The sequence below is a fragment of the Panthera onca genome, chromosome E2 (genome assembly GCF_046562875.1).
Source record: "Panthera onca isolate mPanOnc1 chromosome E2, mPanOnc1 haplotype 2, whole genome shotgun sequence".
NCBI classification, from domain to species: domain Eukaryota; kingdom Metazoa; phylum Chordata; class Mammalia; order Carnivora; family Felidae; genus Panthera; species Panthera onca.
The window spans coordinates 51,123,882-51,142,441 of record NC_138353.1 but is presented as its reverse complement, the minus strand read 5'-3'; the positions used below and the strand labels follow the sequence as shown (position 1 = coordinate 51,142,441).

Below are 18,560 nucleotides of genomic sequence, written 5' to 3'. Positions count from 1 at the left end.
ACTTTGCATTCCCGTGGAATTTTGTATATTCCTCGTTCCTTCGGCATGAGTTGAGTGTCATGCCAATGCCAGCTAAGTTCCAAGAGCATATACCTCTCTTTGGTAAGTGCTGTAGTAACGTGCAAGATGGTAAAGAAGCTTACGAGAGAAGCATGTAAATAAATCATAATGATGAATCAGGAGAGGGACATAATCTATCTGATTAATTGGTTATATGTTTGTCTCCCAAAGGAGAAGCATCCTTAAACGTAAGCATCAATCTCTTACCTATTTTTATGTCTCTTTTAGTACTAAGCATGTTGCCTTCTTTTTTTTTCAATTTTTAATTTTTTTTCACGTTTATTTACTTTTGAGAGAAAGAGAGCATGAGCAGGGGAGGGGCAGAGAGAGAGGGAGACACAGAATCCGAAGCAGGCTCCAGGCTCTGAGCTGTCAGCACAGAGCCCGATGCGGGGCTTGAACTCATGAACGGTGAGATCATGACCTTGGCTAAAGTCGGACGCTAAACCGACTGAGCCACCCAGGCGCCCCATGTTGCTTTATTTCTAGTTCATTAACTCTGCCAGTGTTTACAGAGCACCTACCACATGCCGGAGATGAGCAAGAGAAACACAAGCCCCAGGCTTTATGGAACTAATGGGAGCAACAACCAAGAAGCACAAAAGCAAATAGCTAGGAGATAGACCATCAAGTAAGGATAAGGGCTCTATGGAAAAATAAAGCTGACTGAGATAGAGAATGGCAATATTTGCTTTGTTTTATAGGGTGGTTTGAAGAGGCAGCTTTTCGGCAAAACTAAGGGAGGTGTCTGGGAATAGAGCATTCTAGATGCAGGACACAGTGATCACAATGGTCCGGGTGGGAGCTGGGCTGTCCTGTTGATGGAACATCGATGGAGCCAGTGTACCTACAGTTTAATGACAAAGGATTGAAGATGGTTTGAGAGGCGACTGGGGCTGGATTTGGACTGGACTGGACTGCAAAGCAGTTTGAAATCCATATTTCTTTGTTTGGCTCTCATCTTAGAGCACAAATGTGACCTGTTTTTTTTTTTTTTTTAATTTTTATTTTTTTAACGTTTTATTTATTTTTGAGATAGGGAGAGACAGAGCATGAACAGGGGAGGGTCAGAGAGAGGGAGACGCAGAATCTGAAACAGGCTCCAGGCTCTGAGCTGTCAGCACAGAGCCCGGCGCGGGGCTCGAACTCACGGACCGCGAGATCGTGACCTGAGCCAAAGTCGGCCGCTTAACCGACTGAGCCACCCAGGCACCCCAAATGTGACCTGTTTTAAGTGATGCTTTAGAAAAATGACTTTGGAGTGAGAGAGGGTAGGGCTTGCCAACAGAGAGACAAGACAGGAGGCCCCCGCTTTATTCTGGACCTGTGGCACTACATGACCAAACTGGAATGAGAAGACAGGGCAGGACAGCGTTGGGAGCTCAAGAGATCAAGCATGTGTTGACATTTGTCAACATTGTTAACCACATAATGCCTCATTCGGTAAGACATCGTTAGAGAAAATGAGAATTGGAGGTTGGAAGCCCAAGTTTAACCTCTGAAACTGACATTAAAAAACATGACTTCAATGGATATGAGTTATGACTATTTCTTCTCTGACATGTAGCGTGCCCCTCCCTCCACAGGATGCTGACATGACATGTGAAGAAGGAAGACTGTTTATTAGCCGACATAGCACCAAAGCCTGGAATGATCTAGGGGGAGAGGCTGGGGGCACGGTCCCATGCAAAGTTGGTGGAGAGTCTGGTTTCTATTAAATCCAGACCTGCTAGCTATCTCCTCTTGGTCCCTCACAATTAAGCAACAGCCATTATGGTAGTCATGTGTTTTCCAAATGACATCCTTTCTTAAGCTTCCTTTGAAACTATCTGATTCTCAAGAAAAGGCTGGAGCACAGAGGATTATGTGACACAAGACTGTCGAATGGCTCCCTCCTTAGTCTTCCCTAGATGAGAAGGTCTTCATGACCAAACTGCTTGTAAGGGTCATGCAGCTTTGATATATGTTCTTATTGTCAGGGCATGTTTTAGCTTTCCGAGGAGCTGGGAAGATGTGGTTTCCCTTTCTCATTATTCTGTGTATGTCCCTCCCAAAGATGACAGGCAGGACCTGCCGTAGTGGTTGCAAAGCAGAGTGTCCCAGCCCTGCCGTCAAAGCACTTGCAGTAAACTAGAAGGGAAGAAACCAGAGTTTTGCAGAAGGAAATCTTGAACGAGATCAGTGATGTCCAGTAAGGCTACATTCCAGAGGACAATTGAGCCAGTTCCCTCTAGATCCACGGAGAAGCTTTCTCAGTTACACTGTCGAACACCCCCCGCTTCGGTGTGAAAATGGGGAGGGGAAGTCAAAGGGATGACTCTGATTTTAGTGCCATTTGACCCCAGCCTTCATTTCTGGAGAGCTGAATTTATGGGTATTTCTCCATGTCCTTTGGATCCATCTTGACGGGAGGTTAGGACCTACCTTAAGCCAGCTCAGAAGTATTTAGTTGTCAAGAGTCCCACCTTCAGAGTAAGTGGCATGGGCTGCTATCGTACTCCCCACAAAAGTCATAACCTCTCTGGAACCCTTGTTTTTTATGGGTTTTTTTTTCAGCTTTATGGAGATATACTAGACAAATTCAGTTGTAAAATATTTAAAGCATATGATGTGATTTGCTACACGTACACCACCCGTCCCCCTCTTCGGGTTAGTTAACGCGTCACCTCACATATGTATGTTCATTCATTTATGCATTTGTTTATTCTTGTGAAAACATCTGAGTTGTACTCTTAGTAAATTTCAGGTGAACAATACAGCGTTTCTGCAACTTTTCCTGAATCCTAACTGGATGTGTGGTTAAGAGCGAGCAGAGGCTGTGTGGTCAGCCAGCCCCTCGACGCAGAGAAGTTAATGGAAGTACCCATCAAATTGAGCTGTGTGACAGGTGGGATTTTGCAGATAGGATGCCTTGTAGAGTGTCTGGTACATAGGAAGCAACGAATTATTCCTCTAGGTGGTACAATAAAGGAAAAGGGAGAGGAGGAGAAGGAGACATTCCCCAACCTCTGCTGATCATTATTAACCACTTGGATTAATTACTAAATGTTGAGACATAGATTCTTTCTAAGGCTACTTCTAAAAATTGTGTGCGTTTATGAGCATTTGTGTACTTTTTTGAAATTAATACTAACATACATACAATAGGGTAAACGTGTCAACCATTTTGGCATTAATACATTAAAAAAAAAAGAGACAAGCTTTTTGGAGGTCTCTACCCTTATGAGAATGGATGGACACAGGCATAAATGGGAACCGAATGGGCTTATACATCCCAACCCAGTGTTGAATCACTGTACTCTGGTCTCGTGAGATTTGGGCTGTTGAAGTCATTAAGTGTTTATTTCAACAGGCATATTTTTAATTAGCCACATGAATAGATTTCATCAATATGTTATTAACCTCTCTGAAGAGCCGCGAGAATGGCATCCTCTATACCAGTACAGACGGTTATAGTTGAAGTACTCGGAGGAAAGAGTCGATTCGTCTTTGTGTCAGTAGCTTAAACCATTGCACATGGTCAAAGCCATGTTAGTTAATATTGTTTTGGAGCCAACTTTGTCTAGTGTAAGGGAAAGCAAAGGCTAGTTCTTTTTTTTTTTTTTGCTATGATGTTAGTTTTGGGAGTGTGGATGCTGGCGGGGGTGGGGGGAGGGAGGGAGAAATCTCAGAGGAGGAAAAGGAAGTTCAGAAAGATCTACACATAGGGAAGGAAAGAGAAGGCATGCGGGGGGGGGGGGGGGTGGAATTGGAAGTGGAAGATGTGGCCTGGGTAAAGTGTGGACCTGATGTTGAGTCGTTCTAATTGTTGTAACCTTTGATTTTTGAGGGTTTTTTCCCCCTCTGGCTATGACTGAGTCGGTTCTCTTGGAGGCTGCTTCCCAAAGTAGCAATTGAAATAGGCTTCTGTCGACTTTGTGAGGTGTGATAGCTTCGCCTTTCCAGTTGTGCTCTTAAATACGTCAGTTTAGGGATGTCAAAGGTCCCCCCGATGGGGCCAGTGAAGTTTGAAGTGATATTTAGTGATCTGAACCCAGGTTGAGGAAACGGACACCCCCCGGGACCGTAGTTTTTGTACGTAAGGCCCGCTGGCTGATGAGCAAGGGCTCTTTCTGAGGCATGGGTGCCCAGTCTGTATTGGAGGAATCCTTCCCTGAATTGCTAGCAGTGAGGAGGTCTCCTCCCGAAAGAAAAGTCTCCTGGGCTCTACTTCCTGGAGTGTTTGAAGAAGTAGTCAAGACACCCCAAGCCAGGAAAGGGGGGGGGGGGGGAAGCCAGGCAATCTGAAGAACTTCTGCAGAAAGATTTTTTTTTTTTTTTAAGCTCTTCTTGCTAATTCATCCTCAGCATTACGACTCAGAAAGCCATAGAGACAGACAGGACATGGAGACTTCGCCTGCCTGGCGGAGGTCAGGCGTCACCGGGAGAACTGGTCTTTGCTCAGTGATGCACCCGTGTGTACCAGAGGCAGGGGGCTCAGGGCACATCTGGATTGATCTGCTCAGGTGTTCGCTGGATGTGGCCAGCATGTAACTTGGGAACAGTAATCTGTGGTCATGGTGCATTCTGCCGTATTCTCCAGAAAGGCAACTTCGCTTTTTTTTTTTTTTTTTTCCTCCCAGTAGGGACATTCCATTTATTCTTGGGGCTAATCAAAGCATCCTTTTCCCCATGTTGCTGCCTTTTTTTAATGGAGGGCCGCTGGATAAGAGATGGGGTGTTCACAGTGGACCGACGCTGGGTTTCAACATTTTAACCTGTAAACGTGTAGATGAGAAGCAACCAGAAGTTCGAGTTGTCTGTTAAACCACCTCTGCCTGTGTAGATGCAGGTGGCAAAAAGTTCTAGTGGGGCCAAAGGGGTCATTGACGAGGAGCAGCCCGGTGATTTTCTCTCCACCTGCCCTCTGTCTTTCCCGTCCCCATCGAAAGAAACCAACAAACAAGTCAAAACTAAAACGTAGAACCTTTGAGTTAAGCAACTCTCCAAGGTGAAAAAAATCCACGGTTTCTCCTTCTTTAAATATCTTCAGTCACATTTGCAAAAACGCCATTAGTATGTCTCTTTGCCAGTCTTAAAGCCTTGTGTAGTCCTCCCATTATTGTCTCGATAAACAGAATACTTCTGCCACCTCAGAATTTCAGGCCCAATTGAAGGGCAAAATTAGGATAACTATACTCTGTTCGAAACGACATGACTTCTCTGCTTTGTTCCCTCAAATAACCACATGGAATAATGATAATAATAAACATGTACTACGTGTCTCTCTGTGCCAGAGCTGTTCTAAGCACTTCAAAAGTATTAGTTCCTCTAATCCTCTAAAAATCCTCTAAGGGAAGTGATATTATTATTCCCATTTTACAAATCAGGGACTAGATCTGATTTGTATCCGTATCTGAGAGGTCTGTCAACTTCTTCAGGAGTAAGAAAGGATAAACAAGTCTCTTAACTGCCACAGAATCGAAAAAACTGTGACTCGTAGCTTCATGGTCTCCTCTCTCCCCAGGCTGTGAGCAGTTGGGGGATATGGATAGTATCTGATTAAATGTGCATTGTGAGCTGGCTTTACAGTTTTTTGGAGGGCGATTACTGTGTGCGTGAATCGGGAAAACCTAAATCCCCTTCTAAGTCATATTTGTGTTGTGAATCTAGTTGATGGTGATATTGCTGTCAAAAAAGAAAAAAAAAAAAGATGGGAAATGCCAGATTCTTGTTGACATGTATATTTTTGGGCCTTTTCCTCCCCAAATGTAAGAGATTTCCCGCTCCCTCCGACCATAATAGGGAATCCTGAATATACATTCTTTTTTCAAAAGGTGCGTCCACATGTGGGGGCCTGTCTGAGTTGTCTGTTAAACCACCTCTGCCTGTGTAGATGCAGATGGCAAAAAGTTCTGCTTTGTTTTCTTGGAATTTCTTGGAACAATTTCTTTGTTTTCTTGTGCGCTTTGTAGAGCACAGAGGATGTTATCAGTGTCAGTATTCTTTTGCCGTAAGAATGTCAGATTTTGTCTCCTCAGCCTGATCGTTGGTCCAGATAGTCCCACTTATTCTCATCGAGAACCCGGGTAAACAATTTTTCTGTCATCTCAAGCCTCTGATTTCTTTTTTGAAAGTCACGACGGCTCTATGTTTTATGTGACTGTTTATGGAGCGGTTGACAATTTAGCACAGTGCCTGGTAAATATTCACTTATTTGATCAGTGAGAAAAATCCCAAGTTAGAGGTACGTTTATTCCTATTTTACAGATTGGGGGGGGGGGGCTGTGGGGGGAACGCAACCAGAAGTTCAGAATGCTTATGCCCAGTTAGCAAGCAATAGAACTTCAAGTTTACCTCTGGTCTATTTCATTTTTACGTTGAGCATTTCCCTCCTACATGGTCTCTGTGCCATTCCATTTTATCTTAATTTTTGTCACTTCTTCACAGAATTCCAAGATATTCTCGTGCCAGTGCTTTTCCCCCATTAAACTTTCTCAGCGTTTCCTTATTGCCTAGTCCCTCGCTTCTCTGATGCTTGCTTTCTCTCCTCCTCCAACCCCTGGACGATGGACTCCTGTTTCATATTTGCTGTGCTTCCTCAAGCTTTTCGCTGACTCTGAGCTGCGAGGTTTCCTCTTTGGGGGATCCTCATACACGTTGGGCAACCAATCGGTTATTTATTCTTTGGTGCTCTCGTTTGGACAAAATAATTTTTTAAAAACAAGAATGTGATGTCTTGACTGAGGTTACAATATTCTTTTGTGTTGCCAAGGTGAGCGATGGGTTAAAAATTAAAAAGTGAAAATTAAATTGATTTTTGATAACCACAAATATGTTTATCTTTGCCGGTAGTTTGTCCAGCCAGCCTCCTGGGGGGTCCTTTGTTATTCTATTGGTCTTTCCTAAAAAGAGACCGAGAATTTTGGTACTGCCCATGGGGGTTGTCTTTTTATTACTACTTTAAGGCGTTTCTTTAAGCTATATTGTGTTACATCACTAATCCATTGTATCAGTTTTTGACTCTTAGGTATAAGTGACGGGGTACGAGTCACTTAGGACAAGGACCTTGTCCTTTCTGGAATCTGCAGTCTCCCTTTTTCTGTTAAGTTTAAAGCCTTTGATAGAATTTAAAAACAGGACCTAGAGGGAGGGTGTTGTAAAAGGCAATTTCTTGACGTATGATTTATACCCTGCATGTGTCCTTTATGTATTATTTGGCCATTGAAATCCAAAATAGGAACTAGGGATACCTGGGTGCCTCCGTTGGTTAAGTGGTTAAGCGTCTGTTTCTTGATCTCAGCTCAGGTCATGATCTCACGGCTCGTGAGTTCAAGCCTTGCATCAGGCTCTGTGCTGACCGCATGGAGCCTGCTTGGGATTCTCTCTCTCTCCCTCTCTCTCTGCCCCTCCCTCTCTCTGCCCCTCCCTCTCTCCTCTTCCCCTCTAAATAAAAAAATTAACATAAAAAATGAGACAGGAAACAACTGCTAACAAAGCATATTATCGTACAGTATCTCCTTTTTCAAAGTGTAAAGTGGGAAACTGTGATCTGCGTAGGATATTGGCTCTTGGTCCTTAGCCACCGAATTGTTAAATTGAGCAGCTAAGCTATGTGACAGGGTTTCTAGGTCTTTGAAACTGGAAAAGGTTGACGCTTAATGTGGGAACAGTATCCAGTCCAGAAGGGGGCGCAGCTGGTTCTTTATCTCTGGCTTCCTCTGTCCTCTGAGGGAGAGGAGTCCCCTTGGGTGGGTAGCTGGGGGCAGCTGTCAGCGTTAGCACATCCGTCTCCCCACGGATGTGAGGCCTTTCCTGTCCTTCCGGAGCTGAGCTTAGGGGACGCCTAAGCATGTCCTCGGGCTCCATCCTTCTGGTAGCTCACTGGGTCTCTGTTCCCTCCTGTCCCTTCCCGGCTTCTTCCTCCTCAGATCCATCCAGACTTCCCCTGCCAAGAAAGGGATCTAGTCTCATGAAAATGCCTGTCCTCAGCAAGGCCTCCTATGACCTTCCCCCCCACTCCCCCCCCCAGCTCCTCACCCTTTGCCCTTGCCCTTGCCCTTATTTTCTCTCATAGAACCCCCTTTTTTCCCCCTCGTGCTTGGCACAAAGGAATATTTCATACCTGTTTGTGTTCTTGTTTGATCCCTCCCTCCTCCATTTAACCGGAAGCCACCTGAGGGCATCTCCCTCATCACTGTTGGAACCAGAACGTTGCAGTAAGTCAAGATTGCTTCCCACAATCCACACCTCAACGGAGGGCTCCTTTTGGAGGTGCTGGGTCTGTATTTTTAAACCATAAAATGTACTTATTTGGTCAGACTCCAATGTTTTCCATCAGATTAAACGCCAAAAAGAATACGTTTCTTCCTTAATATCCAGCGCTGTGAAATTCTTGTGTGTTGAAGAATTATTCTAGATTTTTGTCCTTGTCACTCTGAACTGAGAAATAAGAGGACTGTGTGGGCCCAGTGTGTTGGTCCAGATAAAGGGTGACAATGCTTCTGTTTTCCTTTTTTTTTTTTTTTTTTTTAAATGCTTTCCCAGTGCAGGAGTTTTCACTGTGCCTTGGGTTTGCCTAAGGTGCTCAGGAAATGGGGAGAAGAGAGAAAAGGCCTCCAAACCGGTTAGCCCAGTTACGGCACTTAAGTGGCTTAAGTCGCTTTGATATTAGTTTAACCAGGTTAGGAAGTTAGTAAGGCAGGCGGGCTTTTGTGGATAAATCACCCCTCCCCCCACCTTTAACTGTTCACTCTGTCTACGGGGCACTGTAAATGGTGGCTTTTGTCTTCCTGTGCACGGAAGGCGTGGGGGCCCTGGGAGGCCAAGGTCTACCTCGGAGGGACCCAATTCTGCCTTTGCTTCCAGCTGAGATTTCCTCACAGGGTTTCAATAAAGCCTTGCAGTGACTGACTTGCTCCCGGGTCACTTCCCACGTCTGGTGTCCTCGGCTACAGGGGGAGGGGGTGCCGGCGAGTCCTCAGCGTGGCCCCGGGTCTGAGTTCCTTGCCTTCACTTAGGCCACAGACATTCCTCGCCTAATAAACAAGTGTTGATTGGCTGATAGCGTGTGACTCACAGCAGGGATGCCGGTGGGTGTGGCTCCTGCTGTCCCAGAGCGTACCTGCAACTTTTAGTGCACGGTGGCGGCGGGGAGAGGGGGGCATTATGTTTGTTTCCATCCTTGTAGGTAGGCAGGAGCAAAGGAACTGTGGCCTCTGAGAATTTGGAAGTGGGAGAGGAACAGGGCCATGAGTGTGATTTCTTTGAGGGGAAGGGGACATAAGCACCAGCCAAGCAGGTCTTTGGGAGCAGGAGATGAGAGGTCAAAGAAAAAGTATGTGCAGGTGTGTGTGGGGAGGGCCCAAGACACCGCCTTAAATATCGTGGCCAGCTAAAGACAAAAGAAGATGTTGAGGGGGGCAGTTATGGGGCCTCTGCAGGCCTCGGCAGTCAGCAAAGGCTCAGTTGTTATGCAGATTGAAGTCCCCACCTTCTCCGTTGAGATGAGTTTCCAGTCCTGATTTCCTTTATAAATGCAAACGTCTCTGACAGAAGGGTAACTTCTTCTTGGCTTTCAGAGCTTCTCCTAGGTGGGCTGATGGGTAAAAATAACAGCTCAAGATAATCCTTGTGCCCAAGAGGCATGTTTGGGGCTAAGTCTGTTCCCCTTCAAGTAAAAGAACACTGTAGCCTCAAAAAGTGAAATAAATGCCCTGTTGAGAAAGGTGAGAAGGGAGGGAGAGCTGCCCTGCTCCATACGGGGCAGGGTATGCAGGGCCTGTGGACCCAGAAACGAGATTTGGATTTGAGATCAATACCTGAGTGTATGGAATGAGTTGATTACATTGGGCAAGGGCTCTTGCTGATGCCAGGGGACCATATTGGAGAGGAGGCAGGTGGCTTGGGGAGACTAAACAGAAAGTATCCAAATGAGCGACGGAAGAACCTACCAGCATGACCCTGGACTGGGTGGGGAAGGACAGGTCACTCTGAGATCCAGCCTGAAGCCAATGACGGACAGGATTCCTGGATTGTGGCATTTTACTTACCTGAATTTTTATCTTGCCAGTCGATTTCTCTTCTCCCTGGATCTCCACGAGAATATGAATGTGAACTATTCTGTTGCCTTTCTGTGTGCCTCTGTTCTTTATGCCAGTGCCTAGAACATGGCTGCTCATTCGGTGCTCAGTGTGAGTTGACTGAGCCAAGGAAGGCATCTGTCCGTGTCCCAGTTCTAGAGAATAAGTCAGTGCGGCTACAGTCCATAAGACAGTCTTTCAGAAGGCAACACCCTTCTGCAGGGGGAGGAAAATCAGGACCAAGCCACAGGTTCTGGGACTTCTTTTAGGAATGGGAAGCTGCACCCTAACATTGGGCTAACATTAGGCCCCGGGCACAGCCCATCTGGTGCCACCCCTCCGCACACGCCCCTGTGCTCCCATAGTAATCTGCTCTCACCCCGACACCCCCTTCGCATTTGGTACCATCCTTGAATTCTTAGGCGTCTGTTTCCCCAGCAAACCACATGCTGTGTTTGTGTATCTCTTGCACAGTCGTGTGCCTGGCACTTGCCTGGCACTTAGTGTGTGTTGATTCAGTCATGCATCATCCATCATCCTCAGTCATCAAGATTGCTGCAGTCGAGCACGTATGATGGATTTCTGCAATGGCGATTCTAGGTCGCCTTGTAAGGTATCGGGCTGGGAAGGAGTCTCCCCATTCTGCTCATGAAGAAGCTAAGGTCTGGGAGGACTGGTTCACAAAGTCTTTTGTGCATTGGGATAATCATCAGAAAGGTTAAAGACAAAAGTTCTGATGCATGGGTCACAAGGGCAGAGAGTTGGTTTTTGATGATACGAGATCCTGCCTGGGAGTGAGGGAGTCTGCACGTACCTTTCGGATCCCTAGGTGTTTCCGATGTGGAGCAGAGTTCAAGAATTGCTGGCCGGTTCACAGACCGACAGATCACCAGGGGATCTAAATAAAATGCGGACTCTGATGCAGCAGATCTGGGGCAAGACCTGAGTCACGTCTCTCCTTTTTTGTTTTTTAAGCTTATTTATTTGGAGAGAGCGAGCACGCAGGGTAGGGGCAGAGAGAGAGAAAGAGAGAGAGAGAGAGAGGGACACGGAGAGAATCCCAAGCAGGTACAGCACTGTCAGCACAGAGCCTGCTGCGGGGCTTGATCTCACAAACTGTGAGATCATGACCTGAGCCCAGATCAAGACTCAGATGCTTAACCAGCTGAGCCCACTGGGGGGGCCTCCTGAGCTGGCATCTCCAACAAGCTCCTGGGCAGGCTGAAACTGCAGACCACTCTTCCTCTCCCTGGCTCTGGGTGTCCAGGAACTTCTGAACCAAATGCAGGAAGAGAGAGGGTGGCGGTGCGGAAGGGAAGGCCCGGGTGCGTTCCGGCTAAAATACCTGGTGCCAAAAGACCCACTTTGTGCCGTGAACTTGGGAAGCAAAACGGTGGCTGGCTCCAGGGCTCCCAAACCGACCGGGTCTGGTCACTCACCACTGGCAAAATCCCGAGGCAGAGAGATGAATTGTGGGGAAATAAGAAAGGGATTTATTTCAATGAGCCTAACACCAGGAAGACGGGAGACTCATGTGTCAAAGACTGTCTCCAAAGTGCTGAAAATACTTCCCGCCTATATAAGGAAAATGTGGGCCAAAGGTCAGTGGGTACCTGCAGGTGGGCAGTGAAGGTCAAATCGATCCTGGTCTTGGAGTCAGTCACGCGGGGTCAGGGCAGTCCCTGTTGCTTGAGGAGGGCGTTTCAGTCCCCACAGGATCCTTTGCCCGCTGGGTCTGTTGCCTGAGCAAAGAGATAAGCTGGAAAGGGTTTCATCGATTAGAAAGGACAGACTGAGGTCAAAGCGGAGGTGGCTGAAATCCTCGTTGAGTCTTTCCGCTCCATTTTAGCAGATTTGTCTCTGGATCACGCAGCCCCAGGCCCCTCCATGGGGATGACCATAAGCACCCTCGCTCCTCCGTCACCCACGCCAGCCTGTTACTTAGCGCTTGTGGGGCCATGATGGAAGGTCTCGGTTTTTCCCGCGCTTGATGTGGGCCCCTTGAGGGCGGGGCTGCTGTCAAACTGCTCCCCTCTGCCCAGCGTTTGCCACCGCGTCCCCCACCTCATAGAGGCAGAGGCTCTAGGATGTCACGAGGCGGTGCCCTGAGTCACAAATGTCAAGATTAGTAGTGAAGAGTCTGGAATGGTGGCTGAGGGCATTGCCTCTGAGAGTAGAGACCTCCCGGTGCCCCAAACTATGCCTCTTGGGCATAAGGATTATTTTAGGCTGATTGTTTGAAGAAACTACACACATAAGAAACACTCTGTAAACTGAGCAGAAGTTGCCATTTTGTAAGCGACATTTACATCCGCAAGGGAAATCTCCATTTGTGGGGGTGTCTCCCTCTCTGCACCAGGAACATTGGTCTGGGTGACCAGACCTCTAGCAACTTGTCATGGAGAGGGCCAAGACTTCAATCTGCATCGCGACCGTATCTTTTTTTATTTCTGAGCTTCTCGTAACCTCGCATGACTGCCCTTCTCCCGCCCCCATCACCCCCTCAACATCTTGTACCTTTAGCTAGAGACACTATTTACAAAGTGGTGTCTTGGGCCCTTTTGGGGAGTTAGTCACTTTTCCTGGGTAACTCCCATATATACAGAAGGTATACATGTTACTAAATGTCTGTTTTTCTCCTGTTAATCTGTTATTACAACGGTGATGGGGTTTTGGAAAGGTGCTGGGGTCCGGAGCCTGTGGCCAAGAAAGAATTCTTGAGAGTTTGGTGCAAAAAGGTCATTTTATTAAAGTGCAGGGACAGGACCCGTGGGCAAAAAGAGCTGCCCTGGGCTTGTGAGGAGTGACTGATTATATACTATGCAGTTGGAGGAGATCAAGTCCAGAGGAAGTTCCTAAAGGGATTTTCATATGTTAAATTTAGAAGATTAATAAGATACTGGAGGCCTAGCTATTGTCAAGCTAAGGTTGTTTTTCCTTTAGTAAGGCATTAATATTATGACAGTAGGGGGTTTCTGGAGAAACCTTTTACTCTCTATTTGCCTCAAGTATTTGTCAATGGGCTGCAGGTTATAAAGAGATTATTTTTTACCTGCCATTCTTTTTTTTTTTTATTTTAATTTTTTGTTGTTTTAAATTTACATCCAAATTAGTTAGCCTATAGTGCAACAATGATCTCAGGAGTAGATTCCTTAGTGCCCCTTCCACATTTAGCCCATCCCCCCTCCCACCACCCCTCCTGTAACCCTCAGTTTGTTCTCCATATTTATGAGTCTCTTCTGTTTTGTCCCCCTCCCTGTTTTTATATTATGTTTGCTTCCCTTCCCTTATGTTCATCTGTTTTGTGTCTTAAAGTCCTCATATGAGTGAAGTCCTATGATAGTTGTCTTTCTCTGACTAACTTCACTTAGCATAATACCCTCCAGTTCCATCCACATAGTTGCAAATGGCAAGATCTCATTCTTTTTGATTGCTGAGTAATACTCCATTATACATATATACCACATCTTCTTTATCCATTCATCTGTCGATTGCCATTTGGGCTCTTTCCATACTTTGGCTATTGTTGATAGTGCTGCTATAAACATGGGGGTGCAAGTGTCCCTTCGAAACAGCACACCTGTATCCCTTGGATAAATGCCTACTAGTGCAATTGCTGGGTCATAGGGTAGTTCTGTTTTTAGTTTTTTGAGGCACCTTCATACTGTTTTCCAGAGTGGCTGCACCAGCTTGCATTGCCACCAACAATGCAAAAGAGATCCTCTCTCTCCGCATCCTCGCCAACATCTGTTGTTGCCTGAGTTGTTAATGTGAACCATTCTGACAGGTGTGAGGTGGTATATGGGTGGTTTTGATTTGTATTTCCCTGATGATGAGTGATGTTGAGCATTTTTTCATGTGTCGGTTGGCCATCGGGATATCTTCCTTGGAGAAGTGGCTCTTCATGTCTTTGGCCCATTTCTTCACTGGATTATTTGTTTTTTGTGTGTTGAGTTTGATAAGTTCTTTATAGATTTTGGATACTAACCTTTTATCTGATATGTCGTTTGCAAATATCTTCTCCCATTCTGTCGGGTTGCCTTTTAGTTTTGCTGATTGTTTCCTTCGCTGTGCAGAAGCTTTTTATTTGGTAAGGTCCCAATAGTTCATTTTTGCTTTTGTTTCCCTTGCCTCCGGAGACATGTTGAGTATTTACCTGCCATTTCCTTCTTGCCTTTGTTCCCCACATCACTATGGAGGGGAGGGTGATGTTAGGGCTCCAGGAAACTGAGTCTATAGGTTTCTGGAGATTAGGCTACTGATAAGGTTGCCTTTTTCTCATAATTTACTAAGATATTTGTAAACACATGGAGACTCATGTCCTTCATGACTGTGATCTGTATCATTTAACCATTTGTTTTCTTTCCTTTCCTTTATTCTTGCACAGCTGGGAGTGTCCGAGGAATATCACACATATCCCACCTAGGGTCGGGGGAGAGGGGATTGTTAGCGTTTGCTTTGCCCTCAGATTGCCTTATGCTCTCTCATCAATGGGGTCTGACCCACGAACCTAGAAAAGTAACAGGAAAATTATTTTTCTGTCCCTATAAGGCCAGTGCTGGCTTTCCTACTTAAGTGCCTTAGCCTCGGCTTCGCCCTCTCTAAAATGGGGGTAATAACATTGTAATTGCTAATGGTACATATAAAATAGATAAGTCATGTCAGTTGCTTAGTACAGTGCCCACACACAGGAAGTAGCCAATAAAGTTACTGAAAATCACCAGGTAAAAAAAGAGATGCATGGAATCATTAATGTTTTCTGTGTGTTTGGTTTTTAGTCAGGTCTAATAAGGACCCGAAAAAATGAATTCCTCATCTCCCCATTACCTCAGCTGCTGGCCCAGGAACATAACTACAGTGCACCTGCAGGGCATCATCCTCATGTACTGTACAAAAGGACGGCTGAGGAGAAGATCCAGCGTTGCCATGGCTACCTAGGCTCCAGTGGGCATCATCCTGGTCACCCCCCAACTCACATGCCCCACACATCTCGGAGTCAAGAAAGAGAGCATCACCACCCAAGGTTGCAAAAGCAGCATTTTTGTGGACGACGCAAGAAATGTATGTAAGGAAACTTTTTCTTACTCTGTTCTTATGTGGGCCCTCCATAGTCTTTCTTGAGTGCCATTGGGTATGTTGATTTTGCAGGTTAAAATGGGGCTACCCTAAGCATCCCCTGAAATTAGTGTTAGAGATGGACCAATATTCATCTGTGTCAGGCAAAAGCTGGGTGATCAGTTCTTAATTCTTCTAGATTAAACTAGGAAAGATTTTTGTTTTTTTAAGTTGAGTTTGAGAGAGAGAGAGTATAAGTGAGGGAGGGACAGACGGAGAACAGAGAGAGAGACTCCCAAGCAGGTTCTGCACTGCCAGTGAGGAGCCTGATGCAGGGCTTGAACCCATGAGCCGTGAGATCATGACCTGAGCCGAAATCAAGAGTTGGACGTTCAATTGACTGAGCCACCCAGGTGCCCCACTAGGAAAGATTTTGATAAGTTTTTGTTTGGTTTTGTTTAGCATCTCCTACTTTTTAGTTATGGGTTCCCATATCATCTTAGTTTCTATGCTCATGAGAAAAGTAGCCAGTCTTCCAGTGATGATGTGGTTGGGTATTCGTTCTTTTTGAGCTCTTGAAACATAGCTTCACGAGATATGAGAACATTGGCACCTCAGTAGATGTGACAGTGAGATACAGCGACCCTTGGGCATGGTTTGTGACCTGGGCACAACCTTTTGCATTTTGTAGACAAGCGGTGTCTAATAGAAATACAATGTCAGCCCCAAAAGTAGTTTTAAATGTCCTAATGCCATGTTTTAAAAAAAAAATTGAAGATTGGTGGATGAATTTTAATAATGTACCTTATTTAACCCGATATATTACAAAATATCTCAACATGTAATCAATATCAAGTTATTATCTGGTAATTTACATGATGTTTTGGAAATCTAGTATTTAACCCTTAGAGCACAATTTCAACTTAGACAATAAGTTTTCCTCAGACATAATCTGTATTTGGATTTCATAACATTTAAGGTTGGAAAAGTAGAGTTACATATTCAAGTAGTTCCAAACATACTTGTTTCTCCAGAACTGAATTGAGTGTTGCTTTCTTAATTTAAATTGAAATTAATTCAAATTCAGATTAAAAGTTCAGTTTCTCCAGTGGCGTCAGACACATTTCCAAGGCTCAGTAGCCACGAGTCACAGAGGAGTACTGAGTTGGATAGAGAAGTTGGATAGAAGTTGGATGGTTCCACCCAAGGAGAAGAGGAACTACTAACCCTGAGCTCTTGATGGGGAGCAACAGTGAAATATCGTGTCTCTACCATTTTAGTTGGTCTTTGGGGTTTGGGGTATTAACAGAAATATCCTCTTTAGGGAACACCTATTTGGCATGGATTTGAAATAATAGTGGTATTCCTAATAGTGGTGATATTCGTAGTGACACTGATACGTGTTTGATAGATATCAAAGCTAATTTTTAGAGCAGGCTTAGGACTGGTATTATGGATATTATGTTCTTTTCATTGATGAGGAAACTGAGACTCAGGGTCACTTATCAAAGTGCCTGACCTGAGGTTTTATATCTAATTCTAAATAATTTGATCTTTTCATTCCGTGGAGAGCTATTATGACCATTATAATGACGGTACCACTTGTTAAAGTATGAAAGTAACTCCATGTTAGTATTACATTTTTAAATGTCCTGTTCCCTCCCAGCAACCCTTGGACTTGTCACTCTCCATTAACTAAAGGGATCATGTCTGCCCCACATCCTGAGACTTCCAGGTCTCTTCTCAAAGGCCATGGCCACCATAAAGGTGGTACCTGCACTTTACCTGTTACAAACTAGTTGATATCATTTTAAATTTCACCTCAGACTATGCTATTTCCCCAATAAGTAACTCAATATTAGGTCAAGGAGTCCTTATTGACTCCTTAAAGTTTGTATTGATGAGACAGGGGTATTAGACACGGATAATGTCCTATTGGACATATATTTCTAAATTTTATTTAGAAAGCATATGAGGTGTTAGGAATTCAGATGCAAAGGATAATGTCTACTTCTGCAGTGTTTTATTAGTAAAATAAAATGAGCATTATCTGTTTTTAAAGACTCTTTTGATAAAATTGATTTTTCTTGATCTGTACCAACTAGATTTGTAGATTGGTTGTGTATTTTTTTTTAATTCATTGAGTATTTTTGACTTATTGAGTCCATCCATCCACCAACTTCTACTGAATGAACCTTTCTTCACAAACTAAGGGCAAAGCCCCGGGACAAGCACCAAAGACATTATTTATCAGATCAGTCAAGTGTTGGTTACCTAGACTCTCTCCTCCCCTTGTTGAGATTTCTGTCTATCTCATGCAGATGTTCTCTACTGATAATCCCTTCCAAATGCTCTTCTGTTCATTGTAGATGCCCCTAAGCCTCCCACGGAGGACACCTATCTCAGGTTTGATGAATACGGGAGTACAGGGCGACCCAGAAGATCAGCTGGAAAGTCCCAAAAGGGTCTAAATGTGGAAACCCTTGTAGTAGCAGACAAGAAAATGGTGGAAAAACATGGCAAGGCAAATGTCACCACGTACATTCTCACAGTCATGAACATGGTAAGGGAGTTTGTCAGGACTCCAGCCATTCTGGTTCTCCAAATCAGGCTAAAAATCATAGAATGTCCTTGTGTGATTGAATAGCAGATATAGCTACATTATTATATTGAAAAAAAAAATGAGTTTTGAGGAAATTGGCTTCATGTGTATATATATTTGGTAAAACTGAAGCCTCTATACTTACGAACATGTCTGATTGATACAGAGTTTGGGAAATTTTCAGATTTTGTTTATTTTTGTTTGATTTCAATTGTTCCAACAGGTTTCTAGCCTATTTAAAGATGGGACCATTGGAAGTGATATAAACATTGTTGTGGTGAGCCTCATTCTTCTGGAACAAGAACCTGTACGTGCCAAACTTCACTTATTTCTTAATTCATTCTGCCATTCAGGATATACTTATTGAATACCTACTATGTGCTGATCCACGAACTCGTCACTAGAAATTCAAGTTGGAAAATATGCTGACCCTGCCCTCAAAGAAAGTACAATCAAACAGGGTTGTGTATTTAACTAGAACATCACCAAATAATTACTTATCTGTAAATATATATGGTATATATGTATGTATACAATGACACATACGTATGATTGAATATGCTTGTGTAATATCAATATTAAATTATATATAAAAATACAAATATTATGTAGGCTTCACAGGGAAGGTGCATTTGATAATAGCTTTAAGGGTTAGTTGGATTTTGGATCTTGGACATGCTAGGTAATTGCAGGTTGAGGTCAGAGCATATTTTGAAAATACACTGAGAGGGGCGCCTGGGTGGCTCAGTCGGTTAAACGTCCGACTTCAGCTCAGGTCACGA

At 44.5% G+C, this 18,560-nt stretch overlaps 1 protein-coding gene across 2 annotated transcripts in view; it reads left to right on the top strand.

The window, feature by feature from the left end:
• The window catches only part of ADAMTS18 (ADAM metallopeptidase with thrombospondin type 1 motif 18), a 140,491-nt gene that overhangs the window by 48,939 nt on the left and 72,992 nt on the right, over nt 1-18,560 (top strand). For both annotated transcript variants that reach the window (XM_060650090.3, XM_060650089.3), the window contains 3 exons: nt 14,900-15,182; nt 17,546-17,739; nt 18,002-18,085. In XM_060650090.3, the coding sequence (XP_060506073.2) occupies nt 14,900-15,182; nt 17,546-17,739; nt 18,002-18,085 (561 nt within the window). The remainder of the gene's footprint in view (nt 1-14,899; nt 15,183-17,545; nt 17,740-18,001; nt 18,086-18,560) is intronic.